The 20,774-nt window shown below is 47.6% G+C and overlaps 1 protein-coding gene across 1 annotated transcript in view; it reads left to right on the top strand.

The window, feature by feature from the left end:
• Positions 1–18,030, top strand: part of LOC144738201 (uncharacterized) — a 43,548-nt gene extending 25,518 nt beyond the window's left edge. The window contains exon 3 of the mRNA XM_078621207.1: positions 1,646–18,030. Coding sequence (XP_078477333.1) covers positions 1,646–2,636 — 991 coding nt within the window. The 3' untranslated portion in view covers positions 2,637–18,030. The remainder of the gene's footprint in view (positions 1–1,645) is intronic.
• Positions 18,031–20,774: the final 2,744 nt, after the last annotated feature.

Genomic DNA, 20,774 nt, shown 5'->3' on the forward strand with positions numbered 1-20,774 from the left:
TCCTTGTAAAAGGTTTCAGTTTGGTGTTTTAACATTTTAACACCTGTTTTGTTGCCAGAAAAAAGGGGAAAACCTATTATCACGTGTGGAAAGTGGCTAGACTTTTGCTCCATACAAAGCCGTGAGTTCTAAATTTCAAGTTTGTGTGACTGCAAGGATCCATACTCTTTGGTTTATTCGGTAAAGCTGTGAGTGTCCATCGCCAAGGTCTAGTCCATATGAGACAAATTTAAAACCACTTACATGGCGTTCATTTGCACCTATCATGGTATTAGCACTGTGATAAGGTTACTTCCAGTTCTTCATGAATAGTGTATGGTTTTTTTCTAATATGTTATAATGATCCATGTGAAATGTACGTGTATTTAAGAGTTTATCTTTGTAGGGAGAGGTGGTGCGGTTATTTCACTGCATTATGAACTCAACAAATAGATTGATTATTGCCTAAAACAAACACAATTGATAAGTGAAAGCTGAACTTATTGTGGGCCTCTGCTATGTTGATTGATCTTAAATGAATTACACGGTGAAGTGAACAAGCAATAATACAGAGCAGATGAAGGCGGCCAGGCATGGTTCTGGACACGCAACCACCTTTTTACCATGCCAGTGTGTGACAGTGTCAAGTTTGTATTTGCAGTAAAGTATATTAACTATTGAACATGGAGGTTACATCAAAAGAATAGTTTATTTTAGTTTTCCTCTGGAACTTTTTATGAGAATGGATACGGTCAGGAAAATATCTCCGCACATGCAGCTGAAGTTAGATCTGTTCATCCGCGCATTCAATCAAATCTGAGCCTGGCTTCACACCTGGAAGTTTCGATTGAACATTAATTTATGCACCTCCATGTGGCGATGTCCGAGGATCTCCCTAGCTTACATTTAAAAGCAAATTTCTTACATTGACATGCTAATCTCTCACAATACAATGGCCACCCCCACAACTTCGTTTATCAAGATTTCTCCTATCTTACATTTACATGCAAATGTCATCTCTTGCTCCGCCCACTGACCCTTGGGCTCCACCCATCTCAAACCTTTATTAATCCCTGCCTTAGCAGCGCTGCCGCCATATATTTTTTCCTACCTCAGCAGCTCTCACCTGATGACAATTGCTTGTGTTGCAATTGAAACGTCGTGATATTTATTATTTTTATTATTTTATTATATTTTTTATATCTATGTGCCTTTACCAAAAGACCCAAAGAATATTAATTTATGCATAATCTAAAGTATTATTTTGAACACCCTTCGCTATGTTAGCTGAATTTTTCTAAATTGTGTGCTTGGAGTTTTGGGTAAACATTCATTTTGAAGATACTAGGGCTTCCGGGCAGGTTTCTGACAACTTGCCCTCTCATTGTGTGCCTTAACAGCCCGTGTGATATTAATAAGTCTAGACGTGCAATTCAAGGGTGACTATATATTTATTCCTCTCTGCCTCGATACTGATGTAGATGGTATGGATATGTTTTTCTGTCTGCAGCCGACGCTTCCTCTAAAGATTTGGTGTGATGGAGCAAAGGCACTCAGCGCAGCTCGGTACAAAAAGGAAACATTGCGACCAGAATGCAAACAGCACGGATCGTACTGAAAATTTGACACGGCACCAGAGAACTCTCACAGGAGAGAAACCCTTCAGGTGTAGTGTGTGTGGGAAGGCATTTTCAGATTCATCTACTCTTAAAAAACACCAGAGAACACACACAGGAGAGAAACCCTTCCAGTGCACTCTGTGCGGGAAGCTGTTTGCAGTGTCATCACATCTTCGAAGACACCAGAGAACGCACACAGGAGAGAAACCCTTCAAGTGCACTGTGTGCGGGAAGGCGTTTACACGGTCATCACATATTAAAAAACACCAGAGATCACACACAGGAGAGAAACCTTTCAAGTGCAGTTTGTGTGAGAAGGCATTTTCAAGTTCATTTAATCTTAAAATACACCAGAGAACACACACAGGAGAGAAACCCTTCAAGTGCAGTGTGTGTGGGAGGACATTTTCAATTTCATTTTATCTTAAAATGCACCAGAGAACACACACAGGAGAGAAACCCTTCAGGTGCACTCTGTGCGGGAAGGCGTTTGCACAGGCATCAGGTCTTCAGAGACACCAGAGAACACACACAGGAGAGAAACCCTTCCAGTGCACTGCGTGTGAAAAGGCATTTGCATGGCCATCAGGTCTTCATAGACACCAGAAGACACACAGGCATCAGGACATCCCCAAGGAGTGTAGTCTGAAATCGACTTGTGAAAGTCAAAGTGCTGCAATGAGCCCATCCCTCCTGATAAAAGAACCAGAAGTAAATTCCAGCTTGGACACTATGAAATGTATCAAGGTGAAATGTGAAGTGATGGTGACGAGCGAAGAAGTGAAGTTAAAATGTGAAGAAGTGATGGTGAAGAGCGATGAAGTGAAGGTGAAATGTGAAGAAGTAATGGTGAAGATTGAAGAAGTGATGGTAAAATGTGAAAATGAAGATTCAACTCCAAAATCGCACCTTCACATTGATGGAGGCAACGTGAAGCAGGAGGAGAATTCTGACTTTGAGGCAGAGCATGGCAACTCCGAGCAGTTTGTGGAAGTGGAGGTGTGGGTGGACTTCTTGGACAATACAAAGTCAAATTGAGACCCTGTAGATGTGCAAGCTTGACAATGAAGCTCCAATAGATTCACTTTGTCACAGGCCTTCAATTAAAATAATGTGAAGTTGAACACTCAATTTCCAGGTTCAAATTTGCAAAGGAAGAGCGGCCAGTATTTGCGGACCTGCGGGTTGGGTAGATCTCTATCCAGGAGCCAGAGCCAATAAGCTCCCAAGAATTCAGAATGTTTTTATAATAATATTAGCATTTATCTGGTGCTTGCTTAATCGCCTCAGCAACTCGAAGTTTCATATCTCATCACAAACACTTGAACAGCATGTTCCAAAAATGTATGTTAAGAGTGATTCTGCCTATTTCTTGTAATAATTTTGATCGGGATGTAGCGCTGGGGCACGGAGAATTCCCCCCCCGCCTCCTCCCTTGCCACACAAACGACAGCTAGAGGATAATTACTCACAAGCCTGCTGGGGAAGTCATAAAATGTAATAAAAAACGGCAAACCCAAGGGGGGCTAATGAGATTCTGCGGGTAATCCCCAGTTGACTTTAAAAGAAGGCCGCCATAAAGGAAACAACCCACAATAAAACAAACAAGACGGAAATAGCAGGGGTCAAGAACCTCCATTGGAGAGCAATATCCACCCAAGGGCAGTTAATCATCATGAGCTGACTGGGGTTTTAAAAATACAACAGTAAGGTTTGAAGCTTAGGATATCTTGAGAATAAGAAGTACGGATCCCTGGTGATACAGACGGGGCACAAAGGTTAATACAACCCTCAGAATATCCTTGGTAACAACTATGGTATACCACAAATCTTGGTTAAGCATGAACCAAATCATAATTATGAAAGTATTAGACCTAGGGTCATTCAGAACAGATACAATGCGAAATATGTCAATCACACGCGACCAAGATAATGTATTCCACGGGATCAGAGCCTCACCAACCGCCTTTGTCTTCCAGTAGCTAACAGCACATGGTAGCAGTAAATTATGTATGCAGGGGGCGCCTCCACCTAATATATCAATTACCACGCAAGAATTCCAAACTGCGACGTGAGTGCTGTGAACTCTACTCTAAACGTACTTTGAGTCGCTTGCAGAGTCAACTGCAGAAAGTGGTACGGTTCTAAGCTATAAGAGGTGTAAATTTGTTTTACTTCCAACCCGTGTTGAGAGGACAGAAAACATGCCACAGCAAGCACACCCGTGCACAATAGGTCACGACTTCAAAGGCCACAGCGCCCCTTTTTGAGAGAGACCGCAAGTCTGATGCGAAAAATTGTAGCACTTCTAACCCGTGATGGGAGCATGGGGAAAGCTGCCCAAAATGTGAATGGAAACATGGCGGTAATAAAGACATCCGGACAACAAATAGCGCAAGCGACTTCAAAAGGAAAACAGCTACTCCTTTGTGAGAAGACAAAGCCTGAGGTGGAAAAATTCAGATAAGCAAGAATGCAAGAACATAAATCAGTCCTGCTCAAAGAATCATCTAACTGCAACTTTGGAGAAGTTCAAACCATCAAGCACATCACCGATGAATGCTCCATCCATGCATATCCTGGCGGTATCGCTGAAATCCACACTGCGTCAACCACATCATTCGACTGGATGAGGAACCTTTGCATTCATTTATGACGATCATTAACAATAAAACTTTTGCTTTTCACAATGCCAAACGAAAAACGAAGTACTGCGAGTGGCAGGCTCCAGGGATTGCCCTCATGACTAGAAAATCATAGGGTGCTCTGCATCAGCAGAAGCCACGCATTACTGAGAGGTTTCTTTCTGCATCATTGACAGAGGCTGCCAGCCAAGGCTGGTGCTCACAGTATTACAATACAAACGTGGGGAAGAGTGCCGTAGCATTACTATTCCCGGTGGCAAGGTCGCTGTGTACAGCCAACACGCACGATCATAGAGTGACAATCGTTCTGATTGTGCTCCGATCAAAGTCAACCCTTCGAGGGAAAACTGGTGCAACCACTATTCTTGAGAGTGCCCCTTTAAATTGCAACCCACAGGCGAAGTTTAGTTGAGGGCAGGATCAGAGACTAACACGGAATTATATAACTTGATCTGTAGCATGCCCTCTGTGCAGCACGAGTCATACAGACAACTAGAAGATGACTTGTAGAGGGGGGGGGGCGAGACGACAGGGACTGTCTCTCCAAGTCGCTCCAAAGTCTACAAGGACCAACAGTGTCTGGTGCCAAGGGGGGTGACGCGCGGCAACCAGCGGACGAGCTGCGAGCGGTGTCTGGCGACGGGATCATCGCGCACATCAACGCAGATGGAGCCGGACCCATCATCCCTGCCAGCACGGGCACCGTCGACGGCGTGACTCGCGTGTCGACTCGGCAACCACCCCAGCGGTGGAGAGAGACTGACGAAGCAGCCGAGAGCGCTATGTGTTCGACACAAACGCAGACCCAGCGCCCCTGCTGGGGACCTGAGGTGTTTTCGGTACAAGGAACGCTGCATTTCGGAAGCTGCAAATCAACAGTTAGCAAGAAGACAACACACACCCACACACAACGCGCATATTGGTACAAATAAGATTGTTCCAAAAAGTTATATTAGTGTTTCGAAAAGGGTTGCGTTCTCAAGGTGGTGCGTGAATTATTAGCTGATCATGAAAAGCATTGTTCTGTCCCTTGAGTTATATGAATAGTCGTTTAGAAGTATTTGTCATTCGTTTCGTTAATTGCATAATCTTACCAATGAATTAATGACACACTAAACATGTATAAGCATCTATATTACAAATCTACACACTCACAGGAATATTATTGTGTTTTGATCATAGAATCTTGGCCGTGAATTCATTGATGTACCATTAGCCAATTGATAAGCATCTGTTAGCCAAAGCAGGCACACGACCAGGCACCCTATTGTTTCAAGACATTTCGTTAATTGCATAATCTTACCAATGAATTCATTGATGTCTATTTTTTCCATTGGGCACATGTCTCTTTAGCATGTTTCGTATGAATATTGCAAATTTTTAACGGACTTTTCCTATCGCCGTGTATGGTCGCGCTACTCTGAGGAGTTAGCCGATTGTTCTGTTACTCAGTTTTAACAAACGTAACCATTGAGGGTTAATTGTACAGATCAATGAGTAGGACATCTTCAGGAGTACGGTGTTGACAATTCTGATCGTAAGTGTATTCGCATATTACAGTGTTTTAGATATTAAAGTTGCTTAACATAGAATAATCTGAGTGGTTCCTTTCTAGGTTCATGCGTAATAACCTTAATTATAAGAGCTGTATTCTGCTGTGAGATCTGAATTCTGAGACCTGACAGAATTACACTAAAACAGAATCAGTAAAAGTTAAAACTAGAATCGTTGACAATACAACCCTAGACAACGAAGCAGAGCCTAGTTTGCACAATTGCATACATTTACCGAATTCCATACATTTGCATAATTTTATAAAATATAAATTTTTCATTGTGTAGTGGGTTCAACTGAGTCGCAGACATACTTTTTGGAGACAACACATTTATTGATGGCAACACATGGGTTTATTGCCCCAACAGGATAACCTATGGTGGTGGACCACCAGGCTAACTGCACTCATTGCACGGTAACTTGCTACACTGGACCGGACCCCAGCTTGGGTCCCGGACCACGTGCTGGAGACTGTAGGACATACAGAACAATAGGCAACAAGGGAAGAGAGAGAAAAAACTAAACACAGTAACACGCGAACACTCAGAACCCCGTCCATCACCAACATTTCCCACCCTCACTGTGTAACAACACCCGTATGCACAACAAAGGCCAGGTGTGTGCGTGCATGGGGATCACGAAAACTGAAGAGTTTTTGATCGAGTCCTTGTGGCCGGTCCCCCAGGGGAGGTGGACTCGCTCTCCCTGGAGGTCCCGTGGGGGACATGCAAATGTCCCGTCGAAGCCGGCTCCTCACGAAGAGCAGTCGGCCGGGCAGACAGGCTGTACTCTCCCGAATCCAGTGGAGACAGCGCAGGCAGTGGCTCGGGGAACATTAAACGCACGGCACCTGAGGACGGGATCACATGACTCAGCAGAGGACCAACCTCAGTGGGTACACACCTCGGCTAGCTAGACACATCTGACACTCGGCCGCTGCGGTGTGGAGACGGAACGAACTCGCGCAGAGCAATGAAATGCTTGAGGCATGAGGATGTACAAACCAACTCTGCCGACCCAAGCGAATCTCAACACATTATGATCGAACAACCCAAATCACATCAACCGGCCCCCTCCAGGGTTAAAACAATTTGGGCGACGTACCCACCAGTACCTGTGGACAATGCAACCAGGCTCTGTCCCCTGGCACCCACTCATGTGCGGAAGTACGGGAACTCCTCAGCCGCTCATTTGCCAATTGGCACGAATTGGAATTTACTCTGGAAGCCTGCCGCGATTCGGAAAGCATCTAAAGGGTAAAGCGCACGGTCACAATTGTTTTTATTTAGCCTTGTTTGGTCGTGTTCTCTCCCTACATTAAAACAAACAGTGAGTATCCGGTGGATGCATGAGGAGCCATCCTATATTCAGCCAGGACTCCGGGAATGTGCAAATCCCAGTCAAGTTGGGACACGCTGACCTGATGGCTCAACATGCAGGTCAGAGTCCTGTGCAGCCACTCAACCATGCCATCCATCTGTGGGTGGTATGGTGACGTGCGTACTTTGTTCCCAACAAATTGCACACCTCACGCAGCATTTTCGAAGAAAAATGCTTGCCTTCATCGGTCAACAGGCGTTCGGGAGCACCCTTGTCCATTACGGAGCCATTGAGGAATGCCTCAATGATCGTTGCCGCCAACTGGTTGGGGAGCGGCCAGGCCACCGGCCATCGTGAAACACTCAACTCTCACTAGCAAATACTTATTCCCATGAGGGGTAGTGGGAAATGGACCATGGATGTCCATAGCAACCAGTTCATTTACGCAGGAGACCTGAATCGATTACAACGGTGGACAACAGGGTTTTGACGGCGGTTTCCCCCTCACGCACTGTCCACACCCTTTCAACAAATTAGCGACATCTTCCGCTATGCCAGGCTAGAAGAAGTCCAGCTTGAGTGTGGCCAACATCTTATGCACACCCAGGTGCAACAGTCGCTCGTGAACTGCCCAAATTACCTTACCCCGCAGGGCAGTGGGCACAACAATGTTATAACGGTGCAACCCTCCATCCCAATGCATGAGTAATCTGCCTCTAACAATGACAGAGGCAACACCCCGTCGATCCTCGCCCCCATCAGCCTCCCTGACATGGCGTCGCAATATCAGCAGGGAAGCGTCCTCCACCTGGAGGCGCCCCCACTCTTCGTGGTCCAGCCCATCGGCTACCTCAGGTTCCAACCTCAGCCGATGCTGCAAGGGGAGGGGTAAGTGCTTTTTGGGCGGCTGACAGTGCCCAGGACCCGAAAAACACGCGCACCCATCGCTCGTTGGTAATCGCGATAGGGCGTCGGCGTTCGTGTGCCGGGAGGCTTTGCGATAAGTAATATCAAATCAATAGTCCTGGAGGACTTCCAACCAATGTGAAAGTTGGCCAGATGGCTGTTCAATACGCAGTGCGTATTGTAGCGCTGCATGGTCAGAGCACACCTAAAAGCGCCTACCATACAAATAGGGGCGATACTGTTCCACGAAAAACACAAGAGCTAACAGTTCCCGGCGTGCGACACAGTACCGTTGTTCGGCCGGAGACAGCACTCTGCTTCCATATGCGCCAATTCCGGTGTTACTAGCGTCTGTATCAAGGACGAACGGCAAGGAAAAGTCAGGGTAGTGGAGGGGAGGGGTGTTCACCAAGCCATCCCGGAGCACAACAAATGCGGCCTCCTCCCCCCAGTGGAACTTCTGTCCCTTAGCCGTCAAGGCGTGGAGAGGTTTGGCGATCATGACGAACCCGGCGACAAAACGGCGGTAAAAGGACGCAAATCCAATTAAACTTAACACGTCCCCCACTGATGTGGGAGTCGGCCAAGAATGCACACACGCAGTTTTGTCCGGGTCCGTCGTTATCCCTGATTTACTGACTATGTAGCCCAGATACCGAACAGATGTTTGGAGGTGACCCTTCTGCGGTTTAAATTTAAGGTTTGCTGCATGCATTTTAAGATAGACAGCACAGCCGTTTCAGATGCTTTTTGAACATATGTCTGAAAACTATTACATCGTCAAGATATATCAGGGACGAGTCCCACTGGAGAACAGCCAGAACCAGTTACATCAATCGCTGGAACGTACCCGGTGTGGAGTGAAAACCCATCGGAAGCTGATTACATTTGAATAAGCCTTGTGGTGTTTTGGGTTTGGAGGCTTCATCTAGTTGCAACTGCCAAAATCCGGAAAGGAGGTCAAGACTCAAAATACTGTGCTCCTGCTAGAGCATCTAGAGAATCGTCCATCTGAGGAAGAAGGTACGGCGTCAGCCACGGAGATCTTATTAAGCTTACGAAAGTCAACACAGAAGCGCAAGCTACCATCCTGCTTTTTAACAAGGACAATCGGGGCCCCCCACGGGCTGGTGGATGGCGAGATGATATCGGCGGCCAACATCTCATCAACTGCCAGCCGCACGTGTTATTTTTCCTTAGAGCTCAAACGGTAGGGCTTTTGCCGGATGGGAGCGGCGTCACCCGTATCAGTGATGACTCAAGAGCATAGTGCGGTCGATGTCAAATTTGCCCTTGCTAAAAACACATGAAAATTCACGGAAGAGTGCCCTCAACTCCCCCCTCTGGGACTGAGACAAATCCGCATTTTCCGAACAAAGCGTATCCATCCACTTCTCATCAGAATCCTTTATCGGCCACGTATTCGACACAGCCTCCATAATGCCAACGATGCTTCCTAAGCGCGGGCGATGCATAAGCTAGCACGGTGCCATCCTGAACAACCGACGTGTCTAACCCTGCATTAAGGACCTGAATGAACGGTTCCTGATCGTTGGATACCAGAGTCTGGGCCCCTACCAACGTCAACCCGCGAATGGCGTTGAGGGTCCCAAGAGGATTCCTCCCGCAGGCGCCTCCTTGTTCAGCGGCTTGTGAAATCGTAAGGGAACCAACATTTGCGCACCCGGGGGAATCTACGTTCTTACTCGCAAGTGCATGCACAGTAGCGTGGGCTGTGCACAATCGAGTGGGAAATGGCAAAAAGGCCATTTGACGGCCCGATGGCAATTCAAGGCACCCTTGATCAATTAAAATTTTCAGGGGCATTTTCCCTAAAAAATCATTCCCAAGCAAGCAAGGAAGAGCAAAGGACGTCAATACAAGAACCGGTTCCGTCAATTTGATATCTCCGATGCACACCTCCGCTGTAATTTTTCCAGTGATGCCCAATGAGCCACCAATTGTGGCAAAATACGGAACTTTGACCGACATATGGTTCGACATTTAGGGGGAAAGATGTTATTAATCAACTCTGAAATGATGGTCGCTTACGCACCGTTGTCAATGAGCATCCTGATCTCAACCCCCTCTATCAATCCAATAACAGCGGACGAGCCTGCAGTCGCGGCAACCATTATATGGGCCAGCTCCGACCACTGACCCGGTCGGAGCGGTCGGTCGGCCCGATCAGAATCCGAACCCTCCCGCACCCACGCACGACGGCCACGGAAACCAAACGAACGAGATGGGTGAGGTGGATGCAGGGCCCGATTGTGTGATGTGTCGTGACTTGCCTGAGGCCTTGCTGATGATGCCGATGTGGAGGTGGATGGAGGTGGAGTCCCATCGAAGGCGCTAGGGACGTTGCGACAGCCCCCGGCAATGCGGCCTGGCTGACCACAGCGGAAGCACTTGGTGGGTGCTGGCCCCTCCGAGAGAAGAGGCCTGGCACGTCACCTTTGCTCCGGCCGACGTCCACCAGCTCCTGTCCCGCGCCGATCGCGTGCGGTGAAGGCGGTGAGGCGATTCTCTTCATGAGATGTGACGACCTCGGCTGGACCCAGGTCCCAGGCGCACACCACCACACTGGGCCACTGGCGCAGCCCGAGGTGCGCCTGTATCCCCTGCGCCACCTTCAGAGAAGAGATGTCCATCTCCTCTGCGATGGCAAAATCGACGCAGAGCTCCCGCGCTAGCGAGAGCAGCCGCTCCAGCACAAGGGATTCCAGCGCCGCCTCGTCCATATTGGGGTAGGCTGTCCGTCCCGGCACCAACAAGGCGCTGCGGAACGCGAGAGGCGTCTCAGCCTCCCCTCACCTCTGCAGCAGGAACTTACGGTGAGCACTCGATGGCGGCTCGAAGGTTGCGGCCATGTGAGCGTACGCCAGCGGGAGCTATGCCCGATCCGCAGCTGGGATGGATGTGAAGGCGGCCAGGGAGTCGTCATCCAGCATCGTCGGGAGTGCCTTGAGCGCTTCCTCCATGGGTCATCCCACGGAGGCGTAGACCACTTGAAAGCGGCGTTGGAAGGAGCTGCAGTCGCTCCCGGCAGCAGTAAAAGGTCTAACGGGCGGCGGACGGCAGACGGCATAGCTTAAACGGACTGGAGGTGAAGTCCGGCGCGGGCGCTGCACCACCATCAGTCGATGGAATCACTGGGGAAGAGAAAATGGTGCCCAGTTGCGGCGTCGCACCCGTTGAAAGGTTGGCGCCAACATCGAACATGGCTGAACATGGCGGCTGAAGAAGTGGAGGGAAGCGCCTGTTCCTGTTCCAACACCGCGATGGGCGCTTGCCACTGGGTTCCCGCCTCCGAGATGAGGGAGACAAGGTGCGCAGCAGACTGCAACAGTTAGCCAAGCTGGCTGGTGAGTTGCTGCCAGTTCTCCGGCGATGGCGAGTGGCTGGGCGCGGCAGCCTCCTCCTGCGTTATTTGCATAAGATTGGCGCGGCGCATTTCCGGGGTCTCCATCCCCGGGGCTGTTAGAGGAACCTCCCCTACGTCGTCCGCCGTCCTGGTACATGGTCCGCTTCGTGTAAACATACTTAGTCTGCTTCGTGTAAACATAACTAACCTAACTCGGCTAGGTTACTAAAAGAACGTTTGGCGACTTCCAACACCAGTTGCAGTGGGTTCAACCACTACAACTGGTGTAGTGGTTGAAAGACATAGTCTTTGGAGGCAACACATTTATTAATACCAACATACGGGGTAACTGCCCCTCAACAGGATAACAATCTATGGTGGTCGACCACCATGCTTGGGTCCCAGACCACGTGTTGGAGACTGTAGGACGTGGAACATAGAACGTAGATTTCTTGAGGATGACAACAGCGCCGGTCCCTCTGGGGGACCCGGCTTATATGCTCTGTCGCGTGGCCGGCTCCACCCTTGGCCACGCCCACCCTTCAGACTTTTCGAGCAAGATGTCGACTCTGACACGTGACCTCCCTTAGCCCCCACTTGGGGCCCCTGTGTCGACTCAACGGTCACGTGTCGTCTGTGGTCAACCAGAGTACCACAGCCCAAAGTAACCCCATTCCCGTGGCCGGCACTCTCGCACCCCATCCTATAGGGGTCGGCACTGCACGCCACGCATGATGCCATCCAGTGCTAGGGCCGGTACTACACAGTGACATCCGCGATGTCACTACAATTGTATTATCACGATTGGTAATACTCCCCTTGATAACGAAGCTGACCCTAATTTGCATCATTGTATAAATGTGAATATTTTAATAAATTAACATACTTTAATAAAATTACATTTTTTCTTATTTTTCAAGACAATATATACAACAAGCACCCCCAAGTGGCAGGTGCCCCTGTGTGGCATAAGGTGGCCCTGCACCAGCCTACATGTGAGCATGAGTCTTGTCAGTAGGGGGCAATGATTGATGTGTAATCTCAGTTGTGTAATTTGTGGGTAATGTTTAGAATTTGCCAAATTTTAACTACAACGCCAGCATGCAATTGCCTACTCGTTTAAATAAAAATAGTATATTATTTTGGTCTTTCGGTAAAGCCACGTAGATAGAAAAAATAATACAATATCACATCGTTTCGATAGCAACACAAGCAATCTGCCGAGGCAGGCTGTTTACAAATGGTTTAGAGATGGGTGGGTCAGCTAATGCCAATGTGGGAGAGGTACTACGGAGCTGTGGGCGGTGGCCATTGTATTGTGAGAGATTAGCATGTCAATATAAGAAATTTGAAGCTCGGGGAGAGCTCGGACAGCGCAGTGGTCACATGGAGGTGGAAAAGAATGGCAAGCCGCCATTTACTAACACGGCTAATGGTGGCAGTGTTAGTGAATGTGACTGCGGGGGGTGACCATTAAATTGTCAGAGATTAGCATGTCAAAGTAAGAAATTTGCTTGTAAATGTAAGCTCGATGAGAGCTCAGACAGCGCAGTAGCCACATGAAGGTGGAAAAGAATGGCAAGTCGCCATTTATCAACACAGCTAACGGTGGCTTTGTTAGTGAATGTAACTCAGAGTCGAAAATAACTGCTAACATGACAGATGCTTGTGTTGCGCTCGAAACGTCGTGATTTATTTATTTTATAGCTATGTGACTACCGAAAGAACCAAAGAGTGGATTCCTGCAGTCACGAAAGCTTCAAATCAAGATAGGTAGGTAGGATAGGAACACTACCAGTTATGACCTAAACTGGTTAATAACATTCCAATGATTGCTCAGTTTGTACCCATCTCGGTTGAAATTGTCTGTGTTTAAATCTGGATGCCTTCATTAACGAATCTTTGTTGATAGCCAGTGGGTTTGCAGAGTACCTTCGTCTTGGCAAAATATATTTTGTGTGTGCCTACAGCGTTAGATAATGATCAGCCACGGCTGAGGTATTGGTCCTACCGTGTTTCAAATCTGCCTTATGTTCACGGACCCGGTCCAAGACATGTCGCTTAAGTTTCCCCAATGTAACTGCTGCCGCAGACACAGCTTAGTTTGTAGACACTGGGGTATTGCATGTTGGGGATCGCATCCTTCACAGAAGGGATCAAATCACGAATTTATGTACTGTGTTGTATCGTACCTGGATTTTGTGTTTGCTCATGCTTTTGGAAATATTTTTGGTGACCCCCGCTATGTATGGCAAGGTGATCGTTTTGATTGGGTCTTCAGATGGTTCTCCCCACGGTTGGGTTGATAGCTTTACGGATTGTGTAGTCCGAATATCCATTCCTTTTGAGGGCTCGGTGTACGTGCTCCAGTTCACTGGCTAGGTGGTGATGGTCGGAAATACGAGCTCTGTGGTATAGAGGTTTGATGAGGGAATTCTTCTGGGATGGATGGTGGTGGGAGTCAGGTTTTAGGTAAGCATCCGTATGGGTGGCTTTCTTGTAGATAGTGTCCCATTGAGCCGTCAGGTCTCTTTTCGATTAAAACATTCAAGAATGGTAACTTGCCATCCTTTTCCACATCCATGGTGAATTTGATAGCTGGGTGTATGGAATTGATGTGGTTGAATAATTGTTCCTGAGCTGATAGGCCATGTGGCCAGATGACGAACATATCATCTACGTATCTCTTCCACAAGGAAGGATGCCTGAACAGCATCCGTCTCAAAATTTTCCATGAAAATATTGGCTTCAACTGGCGATAAGGGATAACTCATAGGGTACCTTCAACTTGTTTGTAGAATGTTCCATTCCAGGTGAAGTAAGTGTTGGTGAAGCAGTGTCTAACCGGGGCTGGTACATTAGTATTTAGTCCTTGTTGGACCAAATCTTCAATGATTGCAATGGTGGTGGGCACAGGAACTTTGGTAAACAAAGATACCACATTGAAACTGACAAGCAAATCACTTGGAGATAGTGAGATGTCCTTAATTAACAATACCAAGTGAGCTGAGTTAAGTACAGCTGAGGTGGTCTTACCAATAAATGGCTGGAAGGTCTCAGACAGAAATCGGGCCAGTTTGTAGGTGGGTGAGTCTGGTGGAGACGATAGGATGAAGAGGTGTGCCTTCTTTATGGATTTTTGGTAAGCCATACAATCTGGGTGGTCTAGCAGCAGAGGGTTTAAAGGCAAGCCGCTTGGTTGGTTCGATTAAAGATGTCGAATCAGTGATGATGTTGGTTTTTATAACCAGGCTGTTAGGATCTCTATTGATTTTGGTATAGCTGCGATCATTAAGTAGGTCCTGAATTTTGTTATTGTATGTGGATTTGTCCAAGATAACAGTCCTTGTCGGCTGAGATGATGACTGTCATCTCTCTTTTTTAGTTGAGAGAGTTCAAGGCACTCATCCTTGCTGATGTTGCTAGCGTTTGAGGATTGCAGCGATTTCCGATCTTGCTACGTCTGCAGGAATGTGTCACAAACCCTTTAGGTCGACGTCGACCTGGGGAATGGTATCATCAACTGGGATGTGTTAAGTGGCGACTGCGAATTTCAACCCTTTAGCTAGAACCGATTTTAGGCCGTCGGAAATTGGGCTGTTGCTCTGATAACAATCTTGTCCCCATCTAACTTTTTAGTGTTTGGATCTGGCTTCTTCTTGGAGTGGAGGTTGAACTTGGAAATCAAGTTATCTTTGCATTTCGCTGACATTGAGGTGGCTGAAGAGGCTGTCATGTTATCTACATGGTCCCAATCAGATGTAGACATTTTTTCTGTCAATGTTAAGTGGGATTGCAAGAGGGTCTTGTCTAAATTATCTCGTTCAAATCGGAGCAGTCTTATTCTCTCTGAGATCAGGGCGAGTCTGGCCCTGAACAAGATCCGTTTTGCATTAGAAGTGACAGCAGCAGATGCGTGTGTAAAGGCAATCGGTATTACCCTAGTGTTGCGCCATCTCTTCAGAAAAGTGAGCGACTATCAGAAGAGCCTTCTTGTCTCGAAGTTTGTTGAAAGTTATAATAGTTGTGTGGAAACCCTCCCCGTAGAGGCGGTTAAATCTTGAATTAAAGCTTTCGTGACTGCAGGAATTCATATTCTTTGGGTCTTTCGGTAAAGCCACGTAGATAGAAAAAATTATAGAATTTCACGACGTTTCGATCGCAACACAAGCAGTCGTCTTCAGGTGAAAAAAGAGGGGGAAATCTGCCAAGGCAGGCTGTTTATAAAGGTTTAGAGATGGGCGGGGCAGCAAATGTTAAAGTCTTGGAATTCATTTGCACGGTCATCACATCTTCACAACCGCCAGGGAACACACATTAAAAACCCCATCAAGTACACTGTGTTTGAAGGCCTTTGAAGTGTTTTGAAACTGAAACACGTGTAAGGAGATCAATAAGGAGCAGAGTCTGCATTAGAGGTGTGAAATTCCAAGTGCCACAATAAGCCCATCGCTTGTAATGCAAGAACCATAAGACATTTCTAGCTTGGATAAATGGCCAGGAGGAAAGGTGACATGAAGACTTCAGGGTTTGAGCTCCAGGTCGTCAATGAAGGCAGCTGATAGCGGGAGTAGAGGTTGGACTGTTAGGGAACCTGGGACAAATCCCAGCCGATTGTCGATGTGTAGGTTTGGATGGAATTTTTGAATAATGTAGAGTAGGAGCCGCCAGTATGTGACCATACGTGTTGGGTAGATCCTGTAACCAGGAGGCTGAGACATGGAAGCTCAATCGCATGCACTTTGGGATACTAATAATATTTGTATTCTTATGGTGCTTGCTTAATTTCCTGAGCAACTCAACGTGGCTTGTATAATATCTTAAAGAGTCGACGGGCCCTTTCATGGTGTAACTGTCCCCGTGCCGCATTAATGACTCGGCAGCGGTCTGTAAGTGGACGTTCGTCTTCCAGTAGGGTGTGATTGATCTCAGGTGGGTAGCTTTTGGATACTTGTTCAAATTTTATAAATGTTAACAATTACATTCACATGGAATGGCTTATTTATTTTGAATGCAATCGGAGTAATTTTAACATCCACTGTGAAGCAGATGGTGCATATTTTTTCAGGTTACTGCAGCCGCAGTAATAACCAGAGCTGCCGGCCGTATTTGAATCTTGAACTCCTTCAAAGTGAGATAACTTTAAGAATTAATTACCTGAAAAAACACTTCCCGAAAAGATCCTCTGTCATCCTCATGTATTGTACCTTGTTTAACTGCACTGGTTCCATGGACCTAATCAGAATACATTTCTTCTCAACCTGTCGCAAACAAACTGAAGATGGCCGCTCACTAAGAATCTCAATAAACCTTCACTTGCTCTTGATAATCCAGCTAAGCAGTAGAGTCCATGTCCAGGTTGTAACATTAACATATTACAAGGCGTCCAGCCATGCAGGACTGGCTTGCAACACTTACCACTGTTATTGTATTTTGATTCTCGTGTACAGTGAGGGAAAAAGTATTTGATCCCCTGCTGATTTTGTACGTTTGCACACTGACAAAGAAATTATCAGTCTATAACTTTAATGGTAGGTTTATTTGAACAGTGAGAGACAGAATAACAATCCAAATTTCTATTTAAAGCTTTCGTGACTGCAGGGATTAATCTTCTTGGTTCTTTCGGTAAAGTCACGTAGAATGGAAATAATAAAATAATAAAAATAAAACATAATAAAATCATTATTTCCATTCTACGTGACTTTACCGAAAGAACCAAGAAGAACAACAATACAGAAAAACGCATGTAAAAGTTATAAATTGATTTGCATTTTAATGAGGGAAATACGTATTTGACCCCTCTGCAAAACATGACTTAGTACTTGGTGGCAAACCCCTTGTTGGCAATCATAGAGGTCAGACGTTTCTTGTAGTTGGCCATCCAACTACAAGAGTGTCGTCGAAATGTATGGCTTCATTGCAGAACGTTTGTCTCTGACGCTCTGTTACCAAGCGCTGACTCTGAACGACCGCTGCACGCCGCGACTGGGATTGCTCATCAGTTTTTTGATGTAACATTGTTGAGATTGACAATGTGCTGCACGAATTGTCTCGAGCGACTCCTGACTTTGCTTGGCCAACCATCTTTGCTTTTGTTCGTTAGCCTTTCGATGCTTTTTTGCAAGGGCATCTTCGTCCTCGTCCATAATTTGTTACTGGAAGTGAAAAAATAGTTAAGGAACGTTATGGATGCAAATAGGGAGAGAAGAGTGGGCCGCCTCTCCTTGACCTCTCCTTGGCCTCTCCTCGCTCTTCTCTCTCTCGCAAGCGTTCATCATATGCATCATACAAATATATATATAAAGTAGTGCGCTTGCCAACGTAATCGAACATCTGTCCCTGCGACTTGTTGATTGTGATAGCGTATGCTGGGAGATTGGGAAATTGTCGTGGTCGCAAAACAAATGGCAAAGTCGTGTCGGTGGGGGCCAAGTCGATTCTCGGAATCGATTACCAATGGAACTTGACAAAACCTAGCCCAAATATCATAAAGAAACCACCTCCCACGCATCTGAGATGTGGGGTAAGTTTATACTTAAAACTTTCGTGACTGCAGGAATTCGTATTCTTGGTTCTTATGGTAAAGTCACGTAGATAGAAAAAAAAACCCACGACGTTTCTGTTTGCTTTTAATTTAGATTTTTGTATTCTATCTACGTGACTTTACCGAAAGAACCAAGAATATGTGGGGAAATACCACAGCATAAAGAAACTAACCACGAGCATCTCTATCCAACATCCAGCTCGCAGTACAGAGAGCTGACCATGGCCGAAGAGCCAGGCTTGGTTGTCTGGCTGGGGCGCAGAACATGTAATCAGTGGGGCGAGTGCAAGGAGGCTGCCTCTAGCGCCATCCTGGTGGGAAGGAGTGGTGCAAGAATTTAATCCGAGCCCACAGAAGCCACGAATCCGCTCTCACTATGCGACTCGTGCCGTTAAGTCTGATATTGTTCTGCAGTGTCGTAATTGTGGCTGAGAAGTGATGGTCTGTGATTGAAGAGCTAAATTGTGACGAGGTGGTATAAAGCAACAGCGAGTAATCTCGAATCCAAATTGTGTAGTGATGGCGAGTTCCATGAACTATAGTGCAGAGGTGATACGTAAAGTCAGTGTGAGCACCCAGTCGGAACTGTGGTGTAAAAGTGTCTGCTTTAAACATTTTCCTTCGGAGTGGGCAGGTAGGAACTGGGTTGGACAGCGCATTCGTGCACGACAGACAAATAATCACTTGACTTGAGGTAGCCAGCCAGGTAGACAGCCCCCTTAACTATCGGCCGCTCCCCCTTGCTTAGGCACCTTCCCTTACCCCCCTCCCTGAGGCCCCTCCCCTGACCCCCCTTCCCTTAGACCAGGGGTCCTCAAACTTTTTAAACAGTGGGCCAGTTCACTGACCCTCAGACCGTTGGAGGGCCGGACTATAGTTAAAAAAACACTATGAACAAATTCCTATGCACACTGCATATATCTTACTTTGAAGTGAAGAAACAAAACGGGAACAAATACAATATTTAAAATGAAGAACAAGTAAAGTTAAATCAACAAACTTGCCAGTATTTCAATGGGAACTATGGGCCTGCTTTTGGCTAATGAGATGGTCCATGTCCAGTTCCATATTTGTCACTGCTAGTCGTAACAAGTGATGCAAGTGTGCATCCGTTAGTCTAGATCTGGTTGGAGATTTCAAATGTTTCATTCTGGAAAAAGTCTGTTCACAGACATAAGTGCTGCCAAAGATGGTTGCCATTTTGAGTGCATGGTTCCTGAGATGAGGATATGTCTCAGAGGGGAGAGATGCATAGAAATTATGAAGGCTGCTTGACTTGAATGCGTCTTTCAGAGAGTCACAATTCTGCAGTTCAGCCAGTTCCATTTGGTAAATTGTATCCACATTTTCAATGTCAATAGAAAATGGGTTACGGAAAAGCTGTATGTCCTGTTCATGGAGATGAAGCTCTTTAAATCTAAATTGGAACTGTGATGCCGCCGCCACGAAGCCGTTCGGCAGGCGCCCAAACCCCCGACTTCGCCACCACCAAGCAACGGAGCCAACCCCGCGTCCCCCTCACCTCACCTCACACGAACACACCCGCACGCATTTCCCCCCCCCCCATAGAGCTCCGAGGGGAGGTCACCTGGCCGACCGGTTTTTATCCGAGAAACCCTTATCGGGGTTAACTCTCACGGTTTCCGGCGATCAGGGAATTGGACGACCTCCCCCGTGCTACGTTGCGCCGCGGCGCTGCGACCAGCCGTAATATGGTGTGGTCGCGGCATGGGGCATTCGGCCACCGCGGTTGAGGTGCATTTTCCCCCCACACACACCCCCACGGGTCGACGGGGCAAGCAGGGGAGGGACGGGACAGCACGAATAGCGGGACCGCAGGAGCTGTTGCGCATAGTCATGGAGGGTTGGGATAATTACGCTTGAGCGCGCAGGCACCATTGTTAGGGGAGTTAAAGGATAAGGCTATTAGTATAAATAATTGGGAGAGGGGAGGCGCGCGAGGAGCCATGCACAGCTTCCCACGACGGGCCTTTGTGATGGACACCGCCGCATGAACCTCGATGATGGGGGCCTGCGTGAGAAAAGGATTGATTGGAATTTGCGCCGTGCAGGTCGCTCATTGATTAGCGGAACAAAGGCACCGCGGAGCTGCCTGGCCCGGGCGAGGGGGGCGCGTGCCATTGTTCGGAGTTCACGCCGCGCGGACAAAGGATTAATTAGCATAGCGAAGGCGCACGGTGCGTGGGAAGGGGGTAGGGGTCCGGGAATCAGGATAAATGGGGAGCGCAAAGGGGAAATCGCTCTCTTCTCTCCAGGCCAGCGGACCCGCAGCAGCTCCAGCCAGTGACCCGGACGTCCGTGCGACGCGTCGAGGTGCGCTGTTAGCACCGGGAGCAGCGAACCACCGCGGGCACCAAACAGTGAGTGGGGAGGTGAAGTAGGGTAGCGTAAGCCGATAAATAGGGAATAGGTACAGGTTTGGGTGGAATAGGCCAGCCTCGTCGACTCACTGATTCAACATCAATTCGCAGGTAGCATATAATAAATCATTAATAGCGAAGCGTGGTCTCGCGTGATCTTGTTGAGCAGTGTGTCGCGTGGGGAGCTGCGTGTGTGTGCGTGCGACCACCCCGTGTGCGATACAGGTGCGCGATCATAACGTGAGTTGAGTTGGAGTGCGCGGAGCGGCGTGTGTGTGTGTGGGCGTGCGTACGTTCGCTCCGTGTGGGTTGCAGGCGCGCGATTAGGACAGGGAGGTATCGTAGTAGGGAGGGGCAGAATACTACTCGGTAATTAGCCATGCCGGCTACGCGGACCCGCGGGGGAGGGGAATCCTCGGGCGATGGTTCCCACGCCACGGGTGAGGAACCTAGCAGCGG

The sequence above is a fragment of the Lampetra planeri genome, chromosome 78 (genome assembly GCF_965212315.1).
Source record: "Lampetra planeri chromosome 78, kcLamPlan1.2.h2, whole genome shotgun sequence".
NCBI lineage: Eukaryota > Metazoa > Chordata > Hyperoartia > Petromyzontiformes > Petromyzontidae > Lampetra > Lampetra planeri.